The following is a 24,219-nucleotide window of genomic DNA, read 5'->3' on the forward strand; positions in this document are numbered from 1 at the left end:
GGCCGATAGGTAAAGCAAGCTGCTCGATCGTCGGGACCAGGATCTCTGCAAACTAACTCTGCGCAAGACCTGACCAAACCAAGTGGTCCCAGTGCGCAGGGCCATCAAAACAGCACGTTCTAGGTTGGGGGGGAAATGCTTTTCGTTGAGAGATCTGTTCACAAAGGATGTGATCGGCAGCGGAGTCTGTGTCAAAGCTGACTGGTGACAGTGGAGAGATGCTGACTGTGGACGGACCAAGTGGGCTTGGCGGACCCCTGATGGATCTGGGTGGGATGTCCACCTAGTTGGGCTGGATGTGATTGCTGGAGAGCGTTGCGTCCCCCCAGGTCGCCTTTCCTTTCTAACCACACCCAGTTGGATCCTAGCCACCGCCACATCAGGGTGCCTGTTTATTTATTTATTTTAAGGGCAGGTATTTTCAACTGGCTTTTTATAAGGTAGAGCCTCTACTAGACGACTGGCTGAACTCATCTCCATATTTGTACTATAATGCGCAAAAGGCGGGAATTAAATAACCTGCTAAAGGGGGATTAATTCGGGTTAATCCGAAGGGGAGAGGGGCGGGGACAAGCCGAGTGAAAGACCATCAACGGGAACTTTCTTACAGAAATGTCAAATCGTGTTGTGCACAAACTTCTACATCCACCCCTTCCCCCCACTCAACATAAACCCCCATTCCCAATCTCTCAAGGGCGCCTGGGTTAGGTACCTTTTCAGCCAAATTAATCAGGGTAGCTTGACATTTGACATTTTAATAATTGCAATAAGTATGTTTTCTTTCCGTTTTATTTTTGTGTATATATTATAATGCGCGCTCACTGTTGTTTCACTTGTAATGGATTGCTTTTGAGTTTCGGGCTATACGTGTTTTCTTCAAAAGTTCCTCTCTAAAAGCATAGACAACTAGTCCAAGTGGCTCGTTACACTGAGCACCCTGATTACTCGGCACAAGGTGTCCCTTTCCTCACAAGACTGGTGCTTAGACCGTTTGGAATTCAAGTACATGAGTACCGAAGTGATGCACCGCAGCTTCACCAATCTATCACATGATTCCTCCAAACGTATGATTTTTTTATTCCCTGTCATGTCATTCTGACTGATAGAAAGGCAAATACGAAATGGTATAGAAGTGAAACAGAGCCCCAGAAGTGACGCGATATCAACGATTACCCTTTAACTAGAGTAACTGCAGGGAATGGAAACAACCCAGCTTTGGATCGCAGATAAACATCTGCGCGAATAACCCAGTAAAATTAGCGATCAGAAACCATACAGAAGAATCCAGCAAGTAAAACAACAGAATCACTTAGGGTGGCTGGAGTCATCCAGAAATGGTCCCCAAGATATTGTACATAATTACTCATACTCTGACTTCAGAATACTGTCAGCCCATTGCCCCTGTTTCATTGGGGTCAAATTTTGGCTGCCCACTAGAACGGCGCAGATCGGAGAGGCGCGCCTAATTCATAGAACAAAAATTGCGCCAAATACTTACCTCGCAATTCTCCGATATCTGTAGGCCCATTTCCACCTCGGCGCTGCGCGGCAGGAGCTGCGACCCTATCCCAGGCTGAAGGGACGTCGCCCCCTATCCCCAGTCGAGTGGCCTGCGCATCTTACCTCGGCGGCGGGACCCGCCCGGCTGGCCTCTCACTGGGGGCAGGCCCCGCCCAAAGAGTCGTCGGCGGCGGCGGCGGCAGCCCGGCATCGGCTGCGTGCGGGCCCTGCCCGAAGTCCTCGGCGGGGCCAGGCTTCTTCATCGGTGGCAGGGCCCGCCCGCCCGCATCTCGCTGGGGCAGGCCCCGTCGTCTTCTCTCTCTCCCCCCATCTTCTCTTCTCCCCCACCCATTTTCTTCTCTTCTCCCCCCATCTTCTTCTCTTCTCCCCCACCCATCTTCTTCTCTTCTCCCCCACCCATCTTCTTCTCTTCTCCCCCACCCATCTTCTTCTCTTCTCCCCCCATCTTCTCTTCTCCCCCACCCATCTTCTTTTCTTCTCCCCACATGTTCTTCTCTTCACACCCCCCCCCCCCATCTTCTTCTCTGCCCCCCTGCTCTTCTCCCCGGTGCTCCAGTAGGTGAGTAGAAATAATTTTTTATTTATTGAGTGATTTTGAATTTTTTTTAATTTTTAATTTATTTGGATTGATTTATTGGTTTATTTATTGGTTTATTTATCATTTATTATTGATGATAGCTCTTTATTTGTAAAAGTGAAGTGTTTAATGTTTGTAAACCCCCCCTCCCCGCCGCCCCCCCCCATCTTTCGTTCCATACGCCTGATTTCTAAGTGTAGGCAAGGTTTTTCTGAGCGTACAAAAATCTACACTTACTCCATTCTAAGTTAGTTTGGAGTAAGTTTTCGCTGCTTAAACTTGCAAAACAGGCGTAAGTGGCTAGACACACCCCCTTTTTGAAAAAAAAATCTGATCCCCAAAAATGAAACTATTCTAACTCACTAGAACTGGAGCAAACTAAAGGCAGAGAATTGCAATTTCTAAGATACTCCATTCTAAACTAGTTGCTCCAAAAAAATAGGAGCAACTCAGGCCGAAACTTGACGCATTGAGTTTCTTGTCCCAAATTGTTTACTCCATTTAAGCGCACAGGAAGGGATTCTAGTCAACTTAACCTAAAATAACAAGTATTTGAAAAGTGTGATAGATTTTGTGAGAGAAAAATATCTCCTTAAGATCTTGTTACACTGTTACATAATGGATAATTCAGTCAAGATTTGGAAGTTATCCATGTTATCTGCCATGCATAGAAATCCGGATTCAAGTGTAATCTTGATTCAAATGTAACATTCTTGGGCAATGTAATGATGCCCTTATCAGAATTAAACTGTGGTGTATCTCAAGAATTTGGAGAAACACAGCTGGTGTAAATCTGGATCTGTTTTTGCATTTGATTCTACATTAAAGGAGTCATGATTCATGCACGATCAAAGCATGGTCCCAAAATAGCATTGGTTATGTGGGACCGCCGATGTGAAAAGGTAATTGGTCTAATAAAAAAAATCAATAACATTATCATATGAGAAGATGCCATGTTGTTTTTTTGTTGTTTCTTTACTGTTGGTGGTCCTGAAAGGCATCAGCAGGCACCAACTCCGGGGCGTGTTTTCCTTCTATGCGTCATCTGCAGGAGAAGAAACTGACATCATGGGTCAGTTACGTGGAAATCAAGAGGTGCAGGAGGAGGGACGTGAGATAGTCTACCCGAATCAGCTTTCTCTCTGCTAAGTCAGCGGCTGTGCCAATCTCGTTAGTCCGTGAAACTTCAGCCAGGCTTAGACAGCTTCTCCAGGGCTAGAGCCATTTAGGACGCTGATTGTAGATTAAAATAGTGCCGTCTCCACCGACCAAGACATTCAGTTAAAATAAACTATCTTATTAATACGGCCAACCATTCAAAGTTCAATGCTCTGTATTATTATTTTAAAAAACTTGTGTTGGAAGCAAACGTCTAGTTTCAGATGAATTGTTCCCCTGAGTTTGTTCGGCGCAACAACCCATAGAAACATAGAAAATAGGTGCAGGAGTAGGCCATTCGGCCCTTCGAGCCTGCACCACCATTCAATAAGATCATGGCTGATCATTCCCTCAGTACCCCTTTCCTGCTTTCTCTCCATACCCCTTGATCTCTTTAGCCGTAAGGGCCATATTTAACTCCCTCTTGAATATATCCAATTAACTGGCATCAACAACTCTTTGCGGCAGGGAATTCCACAGGTTAACAACTCTCTGAGTGAAGAAGTTTCTCCTCATCTGGACTTCCCCAACATCGGGAACATTCTTCCCGCATCTAATCTGTCCAGTCCCGTCAGAATCTTATATATTTCTATGAGATCCCGTCTCATCCTTCTAAACTCCAGTGAATGAAGGCCCAGTTGATCCAGTCTCTCCTCATATGTCAGTCCAGCCATCCCTGGAATCAGTCTGGTGAATCTTCGCTGCACTCCCTCAATAGCAAGAATGTCCTTCCTCAGATTGGGAAACCAAAACTAAACACAATATTCCAGGTGAGGCCTCACCAAGGCCCTGTACAACTGCAGTAAGACCTCCCTGCTCCTATACACAAATCCACTAGCTATGAAAGCCAACATACTATTTGCCGTCTTCACCGCCTGCTGTACCTGCATGCCAACTTTCAATGACTGAAGAACCATGGCACCCAGGTCTCATTGCACCTCCCCTTTTCCTAATCTGCCGCCATTCAGATAATATTCTGCCTTCGTGTTTTTGCCCCCAAAATGGATAACCTCACATTTATCCACATTATACTGCATCTGCCATGCATTTGCCCACTCACCTAACCTGTCCAAGTCACCCTGCAGCTTCTTAGCGTCCTCCTCACAGCTCACACCGCCACCCAATTTAGTGTCATCTGCAAACTTGGAGATATTACACTCAATTCCTTCATCTAAATCATTGATGTATATTGTAAAGGGCTGGGTCCCAGCACTGAGCCCTGCGGCACTCCACTCGTCACTGCCTGCCATTCTGAAAAGGACCTGTTTATCCCGACTCTCTGCTTCCTGTCTGCCAACCAGTTCTCTATCCACGTCAGTACATTACCCCCAATACCATGAGCTTTGCTTGTACGGGACCTTGTCAAAAGCCTTTTGAAAGTCCAAGTACACCACATCCACTCTGCTAGTTACATCCTCAAAAAATTCCAAAAGATTCGTCGAGCATGATTTCCCTTTCATAAATCCATGCTGACTTGGACCGATCCTGTCACTGCTTTCCAAATGCGCTGCTATTTCATTCTTAATGATTGATTCCAACATTTTCCCCACTACTGATGTCAGGCTAACCGGTCTATAATTACCCATTTTCTCTCTCCCTCCTTTTTTTTTAAAAAAGTGGTGTTACATTAGGAACTGATCCAGAGTCGATAGACTGTTGGAAAATGATCACCAATGCATCCACTATTTCAAGGGCCACTTCCTTAAGTACTCTGGGATGCAGACTGTCAGGCCCCGGGGATTTATCGGCCTTCAATCCCATCAATTTCCCTAACACAATTTTTACCCACCTAATAAGGATAACCTTCAGTTCCTCCTTCTCATTAGACCCACTGTCCCCTAGTATATTCAGAAGGTTATTTGTGTCTTCCTTCGTGAAGACAGAACCGAAATATTCAATTGGTCTGCCATTCCTTTGTTCCCCATTATAAATTTACCTAAATCCGATTGCAAGGGACCTATGTTTGTCTTCACTAATCTTTTTCTCTTCGCATATTTATAGAAGCTTTTGCAGTCAATTTTTATGTTCCCTGCAAGCTTCCTCTCATACTCTATTTTCCCCCTCTTAATTAAACCTTTAGTCCTCTGTTGAATTCTAAATTTCTCCCAGTCCTGAGGTATGTTGCTTTTTCTGGCCAATTTATATGCCTCTTCCTTGCTTTTAACACTATCCTTAATTTCCCTTGTTAGCTACGGTTGAGCCACCTTCCCCGTTTTATTTTTACTCCGGACAGGGATGCACAATTGCTGAAGTTCATCCACGTGATCTTTAAATGTTTGCCATTTCTTCCCCACCATCAACTCTTTAAGTATCCTTTGCCATGAAGCTACAAAGTAAACTGTTCTGCAAGATCTGATCCATGCCATTTTTTGGCACCCCCCAAATTTTGGCGCTCTAGGCAAGTGCCTTGTTCACCTAATGGTTGTGCCGGCCCTGGCTGCAAGTCTTTACACATGTCTCCATCCAGTCTGACTTTATTACCTCTCACCCTTGACAGATGTTATCTCTACTTCACTTGCTATCTTTTCCATCAGTATTGTTGCCCTTGAACTATCACCTTGGTCCTCAGAATCCCATCATGATCAGTCCCAACACCAGGCTCACCAGGCACACCAGCAGCATCATCAGCAACATCACCAACCTTCTCCACAATCACCTGATGCTGCACATGACAGAGGGCATCAGCACCTGACCATTACTGCCCTGGAGGCCAAGGAAGGCCTCACCATGGGAAGATTTACATCACTTGACTCTGTACACCCTGGCTGCCACATGATGCGCCAGGTTGGCACCATCCCACACCAACACCATAAAGCATTCCTACAATGCCCAAGCTATTCTTTTCATACTCATCACTATTGCGGGGGGTACCCTTATTTCTCACCGTTCACTGCAACTCACTAAGTCGCTTCCAAAGGTGCACATAAATCTGTCCAAGAACGCAAAGTGTTGAAAATAAAGGTTTCAATGTTTGACATCACATTAACAGAAACTTTACATAAACATTGCATTAAACACCCTTGTGCGTTGTTAGTTGGTCTGATTGCACTAGGATGAAGGTGAGTGTGAGGAGTGGCTAGTGAGATGGGGATGTGATAATGTAGATAGAGAGCTGGAGGTGCAAGGTAAGTTGGTGTGAGTAAGGATGTGCAGGAGTAGATTAGGGAAGGCAGAGTGATGAGGATGTGATGAGAGGCACAGCAGAATGTGGTTGGGTGTGGCTTTGTACATTTTGTGATCTACGGAAATGTTTGCGGCACTGCACCCTTCTGACAACATCCTTTGATTGTGTCCTCCTGTGCAATCAGTTTGTGTTGATCTCCTAGAGAGATCTCTTCCATCCATGGGAAGGGAGGAGAACCTCCTTGTGTGCTGTGACTCCCTCCATAAGCATATGGAGGGCGTCATGGGAGAGCCTGGGTGCAGCCATGCACCTCTGTGCAGCCATTGTCAGTGTTTGTCGTACCTCAATGCTGCAGAACACTGATGGCACAAATGTCAAACTAAATTTGGGCATTGTTCCTTTAAGGAAACCGGCTGATGCCACGTCATCAAATGACATTACCAGACCCTCTTCGTCTAATTGGCCGGGAAAGTATGCTGGGCGGGCTTAACAAGCCCAATCAGGGGAAATTCATTTCAGAGGCCGGGAACAGTGGGGTCGGGACCTGTCACCAACGTCGCCTGCTACAGATTCACTGAGGTTCGTAAAATCACGGCCATAGTCACTTACCTTTTAAGTGACTGTCTCCCTTTGAAATCACACCTCCCACTTTTTAAGGGATGCAAACACTCCAAATACCCACCTTTTCCTGGGACTCCTGAAATTTCAGGGTCATTGAATTTTCAGAAATACAAATCAGTTGTCTTAAGGATAAATTCACCGATACTACACTCCCAAAAAGGAACCACACTTGAGGAACATGAGTGGATGATAGAGCTGTAACACTATAGGGCTGCAATTATTTCCTGTACTACTCCCTTCTGGGAATGCAGTATTGGGGAATTTACTCTATAATGTCAGTACAGTGCCGAAATTGATAAATGTGTATTGGATTCATAATGTAACATTGTTTCTCACAAGGAGACTCGGAGAATCCAATGGACCACTTGGACCATTAGAAGAGCATTACTCACCAGAGCAACAGACCTCACTATTGCCATTTGAAGCAGGCACCAAAACAGATATATATGGGTGATATTCATGTGTATGTGGGAGTGCAGATGAGGAAGTGGTAACGATGCTATTGGCTGATGAGATGACAGCTGGTACAGGCAGGGGGTCCAGCATACTATGTGTCGCTACTGAAATGTATAGGATTTCAGACTATTAGTGAGTGGGCTTGCTTTCAAGTGAAGACTAGTACAACAGCAGGACAATGTTGTTTTCTGACCACTTCAGAGCCCCTCCCCCCCCATCCCCAACCCACCTTCCAATTAAAATTCTGACCTAAATGTTTACTATTTATTATTGAAAGCATTAGTTAAACACTAACTTGGTATGATGGGTAAAAATAAAATTTTAATTGTGGACAATAATGGAAAATTTTCTATGATTTCACTACTCCTAGTGCTCAGATGAAATCTCCACCTTAATTTTCGAGTGGTTTGGTTTGGTTGCTGCTCAGGACAATACAAATGCTAGTTAGACTACTGTGTAATGTGAGGGTCATGCTGAATATTCTCTTCAATAAGTTTTCTTGTAATTAGAATGTGAGGTGATGTCCTTTATATTGACTAAGACAACTGTTTATTAAAATAGCATTACATATAATTAACACTAGTTATCTATCACACTTGAGCCATGAAAAAATGTGCATCACATTGCACATTTTTCCAAACTGCAATGAGGAAATACTTGTTCTGGGACTAAAAATTGCTGAGTAGTTAGTTGAACTGCTACACTATCTCCAATTCTTAAAATCATGCATTTTATATTTATAGGTTCAAATAGATTGTGGGTATTAAGTTGCTTGGTATTATGTATAACTGTGCTAAATTTCTTGCAGGTATTCCGGAGAATTCAATGATCGTACCTACATCATTGCATTTTTTACAACTTGCTTCATTATGCCATTATTGGTTATATTTGTATCCTATGGAAAACTGATGAGGAAACTAAGGAAGGTAAATTATTGTTCACAAATTATTCTCTTCTCTGATTCAACCATGAACCTCATCTTAAAGATGTTAGTTTTATTAGAGAAGTTGATTTTCCAAATAAAATATTTTTTTTAATCCATATCACTCAAATTAGTTTTCCTGCTTTTCATTATTGCCAATTGGTTTGGAATATTAGCTTAATATTGCTCTTGAACCATTTATTTCTAAATGTTGTCAAACATTGTGTATGACTATGACTTCTCATTGGGCACTTGGAAGTCAAGTTCCTTTTGTACTATTTAGTTTAACTCTGGCAGCAATCTAAAGCTTGAGAGTAAAATGGAGTTTTGACCTCACCTACACTACGGGATAGAAATTGAGGTCAGAGGCATACCTCCAGGGTACGCCTTCGACCCACGAAACAATTATGAAAGTATCTGCTGACAGCCAGGCTGCAAAATGTTGTGGCCTCAATCCTCGAGGCGGAGGGCAGCGTAATGGCCCCATGGATCCCTGGGATACAGGCAGTGTGGAAGCGTACCAGGATCACGTGGGCCTGATCCTCCAATCAATAAGCAGGATTCCATTCCATTATGAAGGTAATCCCCTAATGATATGCAATGGAACCCCCCAAATTAATAATTATATAAGTACAGAATAGAAATGTTATTCATAATTACCTTCATTCCACCAACCTCACTAAAAATGTTATTTTTTGATAATTTTATGCATCATTAAAAGTGTAATCCAGGCCAATATTTGCATATACACATTTAATACATTGTATGTGCAAAATTTAAGATATGAAGATGTTTAATGAAAACCTTAGATATCCCTTACGCTGATGTAAATATGCCCTGTTCCTGGTAAAACCCCGCATCAATGGTAAAACGTCCATGCGGAATTGCTGTGCAAATAGCCCAACTCTGCGGCAGCAATTACTTTTTCGTGGCCCCTGTGGATGGCTTGTCAACGCATACAGCCCACAAGTTCCGGATTTTGCGAACTTGCGGGGCATTTTAAAGGGAATACGATGGCGTACGCACAGTAAGCCATTATACACACCGCAATTTCAGGGCCTACATGACAGTGAGATGGGTTTTATAGGCAGTTACATTTTGTGCATATGTAGATTTTCCACAGCTACATTTTTTTTGAATCAGCATTCAGAATAGTTCATATTTAGATTGAAAAGGAGAAAGAAAATATTTGAAAGCTGCAATTGTGTACATTTATGTAAGTCAAAAAGCTACCAGATGCTTTCAAAATTGTTTGGTATTCAAATTTGTATTAAATAAAAGGTAATTATGATACAAGAGTACACTTCCTGAAGAAAGCAGCTGACTTTTAATTTTTTTGCTATAGGTGGCAAATACTCAAGGGAGGCTGGGAGTTGCAAGGCGGCCTGAAAAGCAAGTCACCAGGATGATAATTGTCATGATATTGGCATTTCTTTTCTGCTGGTCCCCGTATGCAACTTTCTCCATAATTGTGACTGCTTGTCCAACCATCAAGTTAGATCCACGGCTGGCAGCAGTACCTGCTTTTTTCGCAAAAACTGCTACAGTTTATAATCCAGTCATTTACGTGTTCATGAACAGACAGGTATGTTTTTATTTTGCTCTACTCTATGATGTAACAATGATAATGTCTAGATTTATTGATAATAGTAACATACGTAGTCAGCAACAATGATGACAATCTGACATGCGGCGTAACTGTTAAAAGCATTTTGCCGATTCAACTGGAAATTCAGATCAGTTGTTGCAATGCAATGCTTTCACTGTGGTGATAAATGTATGTAACCATACTAATAATCATTTCTTAAACCACACACTAACAAAACACATTAATAATACAAATTAAAATTGAGAGCTTCAAATGCAAATGGCCAAATACCATAAAAATAACGATGCATTTCTGAAATGCCATTTGTAATCATTTGCATCTAAAAATGAAGGACATAAACCATTGCAGATAGCATTTGGCAATACCTGTTCAGTTTATTAAGCAGTTTAATTTATTGATTTAGTAATGCTTACATGAAAGAAATTAGATTGGGTTGGACAATTTCACTGGAACTCCACCAAGTCATTGTATTGTAGAATTCAACTCCAGATGCTATCCAAACCTAAATAAGCAATGTACATCCAATCCTTTAATTCTAGATGATTCTTCACGGCAATATTCGTGTTTTCATATGAAAATAATCAGATCAAAGTGGGAGATATGCATTTTATTTTCATACATAACCGGTCCTAAGCCTTCATTTAACAGAAGATGCATTAAGTGCAGCAGAACTATTTTTCTTTCTCAAGACAGCTTTATTGTAATTAATGTTACTTGAAATATTGTTTAAAAATAACGCATAGATTAAAGACATCCACAAGACCAAATGAGATAGCTCAAAGAATTTATATTTGAATTATTTAAATTTTAATCATATTGGCATATACTTGGCAATATTCTGCTTAAGTCACGGGTTATGAAAGAAATACTTGAAAGAAGAATGATAGGGTTAAGAATAAAACAGGGAAATGTTTATTTATATGTGGATCACTTTAAAAAAATGATAGATGAGCAGAACGATTCCAGATGTTGTCGATAGCATATTTGCAACGAGGTAGATTGATTCGATTTTGAAACACTGGTGTGAAACTGTGTGTTAAGTGAGTACATTACATTTTTAATGCATGAGTCTTGCTATCAAAAAGGTGCATAGAGAAATTGAATCACATATAGGTGAATTATAGAATTTCTGAATAAATATGGCTGAATTGCAGGCTGGATACTTTTACAGCATTTTCTTAGAGAAAAGTTTGCATGAAACAATGCTGACTTAATTTGTCTACTTTTAAGAAAGTAATTTATTATTTACATTTTCTTTGTGGTACTTTACTGGTGAAGTCACTGCTACAGATTCTATATCTGTGAGCAGTTGTGAAGAACTTTGTCCTGCAGATCGATCACTGATTGATGCATGTGGCTTCTCTTGATATAGAAGCCAAGAAATTCCAGTCCAGGAGCTACACCACTGGAAGTGTCTTGGAGTGAGACTTCCATCTGCCTTTCTGCCTCAGAAATTAACCTGTCCTAAGTTGTGGGGACAGGATCATCTGCATAAAAGGCACCCACAGCATTTACAATGCTACTGTGCATTGGAATTCTGGAACAGCACCTGACCACTCCATCAGGGAGAGTGTGTGGGGGCAGTCTGGGCAAGGTGTCTAGCAGAAATATTTTTGCTGCCAGCCCCTTTGTTGCTGCTTTGTTGCATTCCCAATGGAAATTGATCCTTCCAAGATTGTGAACCCAATTTGTGGCCAAAGTGAGCCTGCTTCATATGGGTTTACTTCCATTGACCATACACTGGATATAACTGGCAGGATTGCTAGGGGTGCCTGATATCCCACCACGTCTATCTTCTAATGTGATGGCACGACGGAGAATAGGCAGGCAGAAGAAACGCCTGCCCCTTAGTCAGATTTTTTTCGAACTGCCCAGGAAATTGAAGAAACCCACCAGAATCTGGCACTGCCCGCCCCCTCCCCGCTCAGGTTGCACAATATAGTTTGCAACTTCTAGCCCGCGAACTCAGTGTCATCCTTTTCGATCTTTTGCGGTAAAAAAGGCAAGCTCTTCTGTGTAGATCATTCAACCACCTTGACAGTAGGAAAATCTCTGGGCTTTGGGATGTGAGTTGGAAAGCATTATCTTGAGATTAAATATGTCAGCACGTTTCTACCCAGGCTCCCATCCAAGTTTGTGATGTAGATTACATTGCAGATGCAAGTAGTTGTCCCTGCAGCACGATAACTCCAACTGGTGGAACCACTCCCACTCCATGCTGTGGCCAGGAGGATGGTGGCAATACAGTCAAACATTTTATGGTGAATTATGTTGTTCGTCATGATGCTTTGAGAGAGTTCCTGGATCCTGCTATCTGCCTAGTGAGGACCTAAACTCTAATAACCAACTAATGATGATCTTCCTTGAGGTGGAGGTAAGTGTGCTCTGCTGGGATCAAGATACCAAGCCTGCCAATGAGAGATTAGAATCTAGTCACTCTTATGTGGTGATAATCACATGCCTGAGCGAGACAGGTTTGTAGCATTCTAGGGTGCTGTTAACTGGCTAGCCTGACTTGTCTCTGGAGGCTGGAATTCATCCATACTGCTCCATTTTAATGAATAGGGTTGTCCCAGCGGGACAGCCAATGAGAACCTAACCCAGTGCTGGTAAACTACACAGCTATAGATGGGTAAACCCGAGCAGTACCCCTACATTCATTTGGGAGTCCTTGATCATTGACATTTGTCAAATTACATAATTTTTCTTTGGGTTTATGTAAGGTCGATACAGGGAGGGTGTATGCACTTCCAATCCAGTTAATGGAAACTCTACTTGTGTGGATTTCACCGTTTGATTGGGAGTTTCTTAAACATTGTGTTGAGTTTTCACATATATCAGAAATCCAGCTGAAAAGAACATAAGAAAATAAGAACATAAGAATTAGGAACAGGAGTAGGCCATCTAGCCCCTCGAGCCTGCTCCGCCATTCAACAAGATCATGGCTGATCTGGCCGTGGACTCAGCTCCACTTACCCGCCCGCTCCCCGTAACCCTTAATTCCCTTATTGGTTAAAAATCTATCTATCTGTAATTTAAATATATTCAATGAGCTAGCCTCAACTGCTGGCTTGGGCAGAGAATTCCACAGATTCACAACCCTCTGGGAGAAGAAATTCCTTCTCAACTCGGTTTTAAATTGGCTCCCCCGTATTTTGAGGTTGTGGCCCTCTAGTTCTAGTCTCCCCGACCAGTGGAAACAACCTCTCTGCCTCTATCTTGTCTATCCCTTTCATTATTTTAAATGTTTCTATAAGATCACCCCTCATCCTTCTGAACTCCAACGAGTAAAGACCCAGTCTACTCAATCTATCATCATAAGGTAACCCCCTCATCTCCGGAATCAGCCTAGTGAATCGTCTCTGTACCCCCGCCAAAGCTAGTATATCCTTCCTTAAGTAAGGTGACCAAAACTGCACACAGTACTCCAGGTGCGGCCTCACCAATACCCTATACAGTTGCAGCAGGACCTCCCTTCCAAGTTACTATTGCAAAACCAACTGAACTTTTTTGTGCGTGCCATTGTATCTTGTGGCGAGGTTTTCCTTCTAATCACAACTGCCAAATGTGTATTCCATCCCTCTCGCAATGAAGGCCAACATTCCATTCACCTTCCTGATAACCTGCTGCACCTGCAAACTAACTTTTTGGGATTCATGCACAAGGACCCCTAGGTCCCTCTGCCCTGCAGCATGTTGTAATTTCTCCCCATTCAAATAATATTCCATTTTACTGTTTTTCTTTCCAAGGTGGATGAACTCACATTTTCCGACATTGTCTTCCATCTGCCAATCCTTAGCCCATTCGCTTAACCTATCTAAATCTCTTTGCAGCCTCTTTGTGTCCTCTACACAACCCGCTTTCCCAGTAATCTTAGTGTCATCTGCAAATTTTGTTACACTACACTCTGTCCCCTCTTCCAGGTCATCTATGTATATTGTAAACAGTTGTGGTCCCAGCACCGATCCCTGTGGCACACCACTAACCACCGATTTCCAACCCAAAAAGGACCCATTTATCCCGACTCTTTGCTTTCTGGTAGCCAGCCAATTCTCCATCCATGCTAATACATTTCCTCTGACTCCGTATACCTTTATCTTCTGCAGTAACCTTTTGTGTGGCACCTTATCGAATGCCTTTTGGAAATCTAAATACACCACATCCATCGGTACACCTCTATCCACCATGCTCGTTATATCCTCAAAGAATTCCAGTACATTAGTTAAACATGATTTCCCCTTCATGAATCCATGTTGCGTCTGCTTAATTGCATTATTTCTATCTAGGTGTCCCGCTATTTCTTCCTTAATGATAGCTTCAAGCATTTTCCCCACTACAGATGTTAAACTAACCGGCCTATAATTACCTACCTTTAGTCTGCCCCCTTTTTTAAATAGAGGCATTACATTAGCTGCTTTCCAATCCGCTGGTACCTCCCCAGAGTCCAGAGAATTTTGGTAGATTATAACGAATGCATCTGCTATAACTTCCGCCATCTCTTTTAATACCCTGGGATGCATTTCATCAGGACCAGGGGACTTGTCTACCTTGAGTCCCATTAGCCTGTCCAGCACTACCCCCCGCTAGTGATAGTGATTATCTGAAGGTCCTCCCTTCCCACATTCCCGTGACCAGCAATTTTTGGCATGGTTTTTGTGTCTTCCACTGTGAAGACCGAAGCAAAATAATTGTTTAAGGTCTCAGCCATTTCCACATTTCCCATTATTAAATCCCCCTTCTCATCTTCTAAGGGACCAACATTTACTTTAGTCACTCTCTTCCGTTTTATATATCGGTAAAAGCTTTTACTGTCTGTTTTTATGTTTTGCGCAAGTTTACTTTCGTAATCTATCTTTCCTTTCTTTATTGCTTTCTTAGTCATTCTTTGCTGTCGTTTAAAATTTTCCCAATCTTCTAGTTTCCCACTAACCTTGGCCACCTTATACGCATTGGTTTTTAATTTGATACTCTGCTTTATTTCCTTGGTTATCCACGGCTGGTTATCCCTACTCTTACCGCCCTTCTTTTTCACTGGAATATATTTTTGTTGAGCACTATGAAAAAGCTCCTTAAAAGTCCTCCACTATTCCTCAATTGTGCCACCGTTTAGTCTGTGTTTCCAGTCTACTTTAGCCAACTCTGCCCTCATCCCACTGTAGTCCCCTTTATTTAAGCATAGTACGCTCGTTTGAGAAACTACTTCCTCACCTTCAATCTGTGTTGCAAATTCAACCATACTGTGATCACTCATTCCGAGAGGATCTTTTACTAGGAGATCATTTATTATTCCTGTCTCATTACACAGGACCAGATCTAAGATAGCTTGCTCCCTTGTAGGTTCTGTAACATACTGTTCTAAGAAACAATCCCGTATGCATTCTATGAATTCCTCCTCAAGGCTACCCCGTGCGATTTTATTTGACCAATCGATATGTAGGTTAAAATTCCCCATGATTACTGCCGTTCCTTTTTCACATGCCTCCATTATTCCCTTGATTATTGCCCGCCCCACCGTTAAGTTATTATTTGGGGGCCTATGAACTACGCCCACCAGTGACTTTTTCCCCTTACTATCTCTAATCTCCACCCACAGTGATTCAACATTTTGTTCATTAGAGCCAATATCGTCTCTCACAACAGCCCTGATATCATCCTTTATTAACAGAGCTACCCCACCTCCTTTCCCTTCTTGTCTATCTTTCCGAATTGTCAGATACCCCTGTATGTTTAACTCCCAGTCTTGGCCACCCTGCAACCACGTTTCTGTAATGGCCACCAAATCATTCCCATTCGTAATGATTTGTGCCGTCAACTCATTTACTTTATTTCGAATGCTGCGTGCGTTTAGGTTGAGTGTTTTAATACTAGTTTTTAAAGCATGGACTTTAAACCATAAACCAGAACTTGGGGTCCTGTTCATCTGAGCTCTCACCCACTCGAACTAGCTCAGAGCCCTCTCCTGGGTTCCGAATACTCCTTGCATTGAGGCACCGAGCTTTCATGCTTGCCTTTTTATTACACTTTGACCCTTTAGAATTTTGCTGTACAGTGGCCCTTTTTGTTTTTTGCCTTGGGTTTCTCTGCCCTCCACTTTTACTCATCTTCTTTCTGTCTTTTGCTTTTGTCTCCATTTTGTTTCCCTCTGTCTCCCTGCATTGGTTCCCATCCCCCTGCCATATTAGTTTAACTCCTCCCCAACAGCACTAGCAAACACTCCCCCTCGGACATTGGTTCCAGTCCTGCCCAGGTGCAGACCGTCCGGTTTGTACTGGTCCCACCTCCCCCAGAACCGGTTCCAATGCCCCAGGGATTTGAATCCCTCCCTGCTGCACCACTGCTCAAGCCACGTATTCATCTGAGCTATCCTGCGATTCCTACTCTGACTAGCTCGTGGCACTGGTAGCTATCCCGAGATTACTACTTTTGAGGTCCTACGTTTTAATTTAGCTCCTAGCTCCTTAAGTTCGTCTCGTAGGACCTCATCCCTTTTTTTACCTATATCGTTGGTACCAATGTGCACCACGACAACTGGCTGTTCACCCTCCCTTTTCAGAATGTCCTGCACCCGCTCCGAGACATCCTTGACCCTTGCACCAGGGAGGCAACATACCATCCTGGAGTCTCGGTTGCGGCCGCAGAAATGCCTATCTATTCCCCTTACAATCGAATCCCCTATCACTATCGCTCTCCCACTCTTTTTCCTGCCCTCCTATGCAGCAGAGCCAGCCACGGTGCCATGAACTTGGCTGCTGCTGCCCTCCCCTGATGAGTCATCCCCCTCAACAGTACTCAAAGCGGTGTATCTGTTTTGCAGGGGGATGACCGCAGGGGACCCATGCACTGCTCTTCCTGTTGGTCTTCCATTCCCTATCTGGCTGTGGACCCTTCACCTGCGGTAAGACCAACTCGCTATACGTGCTACTCATGTCGTTCTCAGCATCGTGGATGCTCCAGAGTAAATCCACCCTCAGCTCCAATTCCGCATCGCAGATCGTCAAGAGCTCGAGGCGGATACACTCCCCGCACACGTAGTCGTCAGGGACACCGGAAGTGTCCCTGAGTTCCCACATGGTACAGGAGGAGCATATCACGTGACCGAGCTCTCCTGCCATGACTTAACCCTTACATACACTTAAATTGGCAACAACAATGCTAAAGTTTACTCACTGTTATAGAAGAGAAAAATGAAAAACTACTCACCAATCATCAGCCAATCACTTACCCCTGGGCTGTGACGTCACCTTTCTGTTTCTTTCTACTTCTTTTTTGCCTTCTTCCTGTAGCTGCAGAAGCCTCTCACCGACGCTGCCCGACTCCTTGTCTCGCGGCCTTTTGTAGGCCTCCACGCACCCCGGACTGTCGCCTCTCACCGACACTGCCCGACTCCTGATCTCGCGGCCTTTTGTAGGCCTCCACGCACCCCGGACTGTCGCCTCTCACCGACACTGCCCGACTCCTGATCTCGCGGCCTTTTGTAGGCCTCCACGCACCCCGGACTGTCGCCTCTCACCGACGCTGCCCGACTCCTTGTCTCGCGGCCTTTTGTAGGCCTCCACGCACCCCGGACTGTCGCCTCTCACCGACACTGCCCGACTCCTGATCTCGCGGCCTTTTGTAGGCCTCCACGCACCCCGGACTGTCGCCTCTCACCGACGCTGCCCGACTCCTTGTCTCGCGGCCTTTTGTAGGCCACCACGCACCCCGGACTGTCGCCTCTCACCGACACTGCCCGACTCCTTGTCTCGCGGCCTTTTGTAGGCCACCATGCACCCCGGACTGTCGCCTCTCACCGACACTGCCCGACTCCTTGTCTCGCGGCCTTTTGTAGGCCACCACGCACCCCGGACTGTCGCCTCTCGCCAATGCTGCCCGACTCCTTGTCTCGCGGCCTTTTGTAGGCCTCCACGCACCCCGGACTGTCGCCTCTCGCCGACGCTGCCCGACTCCTTGTCTCGCGGCCTTTTGTAGGCCACCACGCACCCCGGACTGTCGCCTCTCACCGACACTGCCCGACTCCTTGTCTCACGGCCTTTTGTAGGCCACCATGCACCCCGGACTGTCGCCTCTCGCCAATGCTGCCCGACTCCTTGTCTCGCGGCCTTTTGTAGGCCTCCACGCACCCCGGACTGTCACCTCTCGCCGACGCAAAAATGAATTGATATGCTGAATCAAGTAACAGTGAACTTATAGATCAAAGAACAGCACTATTTGGTGTACAGGCGAAACAATTTTCTGTACCTTTTATGCACAGAAAGATTGCACTAGTTATTATGAGAACCGGGTGCAGTGTCTGAGACAGCAAAGGCTCTTGTAAAATAATGGCCCAGGCGGATGCCTCCGACCTGAAAAATTTCTACGAATCTACCTGGTGGTCCTGGAGGAGCGTGGGATTCTGTTGGGGAGGCCTCTCTTCCCGCATTGCGAAGCGCGTTCCCGTCCTCCAGGTTCCCACACAGAAGATGCAGTCACGTGTGACTGCTCAGCCAATCAGGTACAGTATTCCACAGCTTTCTTATTAATATCAATGAGAACTCCATATCTACAAGTTCTCATTGCTATTAATGAGAAAAACAAACAAACACATTAAACACCATCATAAAAAATAAAAAATACACCTCACATAATTAAATTTAATTGAAATTAAAGTTAATAAATGCCTTAGAAAAAATATATATTTTCCGAAGTTTTGTAATAAGGGTTAAAAATAAACTTACCTTAGTGGGCAGGATTTTTAACAATAAAATGTGTTTTTTTAATTTAATTTTATTAAATATTTGTATGCTTTAAAACTCTTACGCCTGTAAAACAGGCTATGAGCCTGTTTTTATCAGGCACAAGAGTTTTGAGGACATTTGCTGGGCAAGATATGGGTAAATCCTGCAATCTTGCCCTGCAAATGTCCTCGCTCCCGATATGCGTTGGAGCTGTCAAACTCCAGCTTGACAGATTGGAAAAGCTGATTTTCAGCGCATGCGCATTGTGCGCTGAAAACTGGCTTTTGCGATGCCTTCCCGGGTTCGTACACACTCCGCACAGACCCGGGGAGACCGGTGTTCCTGTTTAGAAAAAAAAAATCAGCCATTGACTTCTTGGCGATGTAAAGAATCAGACTGGTCAAATGCAGGCACATTCATATTTCTTACTTCAAATATTATCAATCCCAATATCTAATCAGGTATTTGAAGAAATGTAACCTACATTCTGTGTAAGAATCAAAGCCATATATTTCAAGTTTCTGATGTACGGAATGAAGGAATTAATCTTTTATGATCCCATATGTGAGAAGCGATCCTGCTACATGATCATACAGGAACAGATTTATACTCCATGTAGAATGTGCCGCTGATGTTGGATTTAAACTTGTTCTTCACTTATTAGAACTTATGAACTGACAGCTCTTCCGCTTCCTCCTACTCCTCCAACCTTTTCTCTTCCTCCAAAGTTATCCTGAGACCCTGTAATCCACATGGGCACCCATACCCCGCTGATAGTGGTTCCTGTTAATCTGAAGGAAGGGAAGAATTAACTGTGGAGATATGAGGACATTATCTTGGTTAATTGATATTGGACCATGGATAAACTGAGAAATATATCACAAATCGACACTTCAAAAACTTATTAAAACGCAAATGACTCTAGACCAAGAAAAGTACATATACTTTAAAAATCTTCAAAATATTTGAGTGAAATGCACATATATAACAATAAATGGGAATGAAATAAAACACAATTTGATAAAATATTGTAACAATCAATGGAGTGAAACAAGTAGAATGTTTAGATTGTCATTGTAAATGATACGTTAGGAATACTGGGCAAGGTTTTCATCTGAATTGTTCTTCATCTGCCCAAAACACCTTTAAGTTCAGCATTTGCACAACTGCATTCAAAGGGGCTGATTTTATTGTTCTTTCCCCACCTGGGCACCAGACAGGCACATAATGTGTTCTCCACTTGCAATGACCAGAACCCAGTGATATTTCTGGATTAAAATCATTATCATTCCTCCATTATGTCCCTGTTACAGGGTCTTCCCTGGCATAGCCTTACATTTAGAAATGAGGCGGATAATAGAAACATAGAACCAAAGAAAATAGGTGCAGGAGTAGGCCATTCGGCCCTTGGAGCCTGCACCACCATTCAATACGATCATGGCTGATCATTCACCTCAGTACCCCTTTCCCGCTTTCCAGACCCCTTGATCCCTTTAGCCGTAAGGGCCACATCTAACTCCCTCTTGAATATATCCAATGAACTGTCATCAACGACTCTCTGCGGCAGGGAATTCCACAGGTTAACAACTCTCTAAGTGAAGAAGTTTCTTCTCATCTCAGTCCTAAATGGCCTACCCCTTATCCTAAGACTGTGTCCCCTGGTTCTGGACTTCCCCAACATCGGGAACATTCTTCCCGCATCTAACCTGTCCCGTCCCGTCAGAATCTTATACGTTTCGATGAGATCCCCTTTCATCCTTCTAAACTCCAGCGTATAAAGGCCCAGTTGATCCAGTCTCTCCTCATATGTCAGTCCAGCCATCCCTGGAATCAGTCTGGTGAACCTTCGCTGCACTCTCTCAATAGCAAGAATGTCCTTCCTCAGATTAGGTGACCAAAACTGAACACAATATTCCAGGTGAGGCCTCACCAAGGCCCTGTACAATTGCAGTAAGACCTCCCTGCTCCTATACTCAAATCCCCTAGCTATGAAGGCCAACATGCCATTTGCCTTCTTCACCGCCTGCTGTACCTGCATGCCAACTTTCAATGACTGATGAACCATGGCACCCAGGTCTCGTTGCACCGCCCCTTTTCCTAACCTGCCGCCATTCAGATAATATTCTGCCTTCGTGTTTTTGCCACCAAAGTGGATAACCTCACATTTATCCACATTATACTGCATCTGCCATGCATTTGCCCACTCTCCTAACCTGTCCAAATCACCCTGCAGCCTCTTAGCATCCTCCTCACAGCTCACACCGCCACCCAGTTTAGTGTCATCTGCAAACTTGGAGATATTACCCTCAATTCCTTCATCTAAATCATTAATGTATATTGTGAAGAGCTGGGGTACCAGCACTGAGCCCTGTGGTACTCCACTAGTTACTGCCTCCCATTCCGAAAAGGACCCGTTTATCCCGACTCTCTGCTTCCGGCCTGCCAACCAATTCAAGCCGTTGCTGGAATATTAGCCACAGCCTGTGAGTATAGCTGTACTCACAGAATCATATCCATCAGCCAACATTCCAGCCTCCTCTATTATCATTCCTGTGTCTGTCCTGTCCCAGAGACTGGGCTCGCATCAAGTGGTGAGAGAAAGCAACATCTTACCAATAAACTGCTCACCGATGCTCAATTCATGTTCCGCCAGAACCATTCAGCTCCAGACATTAACACAGCCTTGAACCAGACATGAATGCAAGAGCTAAATGCCAGAGGAGAGATTATGGTGGCTGCCTTCAATAGCAAGGCAGCATTCAACTGAACAAATTTTAAGTCGGCCCAACTGGCTGTAATAGGACTGGCATGCAGTTAAATGAGGCTCGAGCCTCAAACTGAAGATGTTAGACAGGGTTGTTAGTTCCCATTTTCATCACACCACACAAAAAAATGCTTATTTTATGTCTACAATGAGCTTGAATATAATATGGCCTGGCATTTAAAATGTCCTTTACAATAAATTGCGAATTTTGTATTTTATAATCATTGTCCTGCCTCAACTTACAGTACTTAGTAAAACAAATAAAACAATGGGCCAGATTTTGCTGAGGTGGGGCATCTCACAGCCACCCCATTAGACTTACATTTGCACATTTAGATTTTAAAATATTTGTCAACAAAGTTGCCGGAAGTGCGAGTTGATAATGGTGAAAAATGGGACAAACAGTGTATCTCCTTAACCAATGAGATTAAAGAATTGAGAAATAAACAGATGAAGGATCGAGGAGGGTGAATTAGAGTGGGTGAATTCAATGTCAAATCAGGTACAGAAAAGGAAATAAAGAGAGGGAAAGAAAGATTCGATTAAGAGAGAGAGAAAAAAAGAGACAGAAACAAAAGTAAGAAAAAATGCTTACATTTTAAGTCTGACATTTTAAAAACCCTTAAAACAATTAAAACCTGAAGTAATGAGACTCCACACTTAGAAGTGTTTACTTTCTGGGCAAGACAGGCTGATTGGGAGTCAATAACAATTATCAAGTCGTTAATAGGGTACTTACGCTGATAATTACTAGACTTAACTTTCTGTGACGAGTTTAATGGGCAATTAATGTGCAAATGTAAAACATCGTGAAAACCACGCAGGTTAAGTACGTGATGCCGTTTTCATAAAGTTAACGGCAAATTGGCCAGCAACTTATGGTGATTCACAATTCACGGGGTATCTCTTGCTCGCTACAAGTTGTTGGCCAATTTTCGCATTATTAACGGCGTGCATCGTTCGGACACCGTTACTTTTTCGACAAATTCTGGCCAATTGTATAATTTTATCTTCAATAGTTCTGTGCAACTCCCACAGGTTTTCATGTACAAATATCATCAACATACAGGTACCTGTTACAAAAGGAGGAATTTTAGTATAGTTTCAAATAGCTGAGATTTAAAATGGGGGCAGTTCACAGAGTACAATGTTTAAAATGTTAATAGATGGCAGTATTTTGTCGAGGCAAAAATGTAAATTTTGAGTACTACATACCATATATCAAAGAAAAGTAAAGGTTGGTCAAATAAACTGTTGAATTCCAAGAAGCTGTAAAAAAAAGGTAGTGTTTTTGAAAGGGTATATTAACCCCTGGAGGTCTGATTCTAGTTTTCTAATATGATGATTGCGTTTGTTAGTATTTTGTCTTTGTAATATTTCATTTATAAATAAATCTGAAACAGTGGTTTAACCTGTACAAAGTGTTCTAACCATATGATTGTTTTCCATTGCCTAGACTGACAGGAGTGAGCATTTGATGTCTTCTCCAATAAACAATATCCTTTAAACAGGATAATTGTTAGACTTGGGCTACGCTAACCCAAATACAGCAAAGAATAAAGTCACAGGTTTCATTTCAGAGAATGTCACAGCCTATTTACAGTAACGGTTGTCCAGCTGTTTACGTGGTGAAAGGTATTGGGGAATGCCCAAACTGTAAAAGAATGGCCCATTTCCCCCAAACCACAGTATGGGCTGAATTTTCCCCAAAGCATTTTTTTGGCGAAGAGTTACATTCGATTTTTTGGGGCCTACGTACGCCAAAAAAAAAATTCTAAGTTTCCCCATTGGATTTCTTCATGTTGGCGTGGCATAAACCGACCTTTAGTTTTAGGGGTGGAGCCTTGATCTGTGCCAAAAAGATCAGGTTGCCATGGTAACCAGGGACACAATATGAACTGAGGCTGCAAAGTGAAGCATACAGACAGCTCCCAACACATTAAAAGAATTGAAAAACACAGAGCAGCAACTTACCTCCAACCCCGCCCGAAGGGCTTGCCGGTCCGATCCCATTCTAGGTCCCCGGATACACACACACACTCTCTCTCTCTCTCGCTCTCTCTTGTGCCGGTTTCCTTAACTCTCCGGAAAGTTTTTCTGCAAAGGCCACATACGCTGAGAGTAACTCTCAGCTGGCCAAACTTCGCTAAATGGCCAGAATTGGCATACATGGCTGGTTATACCCCTTTGGTTGAAAAAAAAACTGACCTAAAAAAATTGTAACTAACTGAGTTACACTGGTGCAAATTGATTGGGGAAACTGTGGTTTTTCAACTGAGGCCGAAAAGAGCAGCCTGCTCCAAAAAAAACGGTGCAAATCACTGGGGAAAATTGAGCCCTATATATATTTCCAAAAAACAGGAAATAGAATGGGGCTGCTAATGCAAAGAGAGCCTGAGGCCTAACCTGTGTCTAATGCATCCGGCATTCCACAATATGGCCAGCCAGCTCGTTAAGGTCCCAACATTTATTTAAATTTGTAGTATTTGGATGCATCTGGAGTGCTTGAACGGGTGGCTTTATTAAAATAATAAAAATAATTTGCTTGCTTCCCTTCTACTTCCTCCACATGCTTCTCTGTCACCTTTGCTTTCTCTCCCTCCCCCATGGATGTCATAGTCAGTCAGCAGGTCCACACTGACTTCTGGCACCAGAAATTCCAGCTCCCACTATCCTAGCCAGCACTTCCAGTACATTATGAGCTATGTGTTGGAAGCTCTAGAACTATATGTGCATTATCAGGCTAGGTCACC

At 43.4% G+C, this 24,219-nt stretch overlaps 1 protein-coding gene across 1 annotated transcript in view; it reads left to right on the top strand.

Annotated features, from left to right (window-relative positions):
• Positions 1-24,219, top strand: part of valopa (vertebrate ancient long opsin a) — a 119,993-nt gene that overhangs the window by 92,904 nt on the left and 2,870 nt on the right. Inside the window, exons 3-4 of the mRNA XM_070875027.1 lie at positions 8,266-8,393; positions 9,741-9,964. Of these exons, the coding sequence (XP_070731128.1) occupies positions 8,266-8,393; positions 9,741-9,964 (352 nt within the window). The remainder of the gene's footprint in view (positions 1-8,265; positions 8,394-9,740; positions 9,965-24,219) is intronic.

Source organism: Pristiophorus japonicus, chromosome 3, assembly GCF_044704955.1.
Source record: "Pristiophorus japonicus isolate sPriJap1 chromosome 3, sPriJap1.hap1, whole genome shotgun sequence".
Lineage (NCBI taxonomy): Eukaryota > Metazoa > Chordata > Chondrichthyes > Pristiophoridae > Pristiophorus > Pristiophorus japonicus.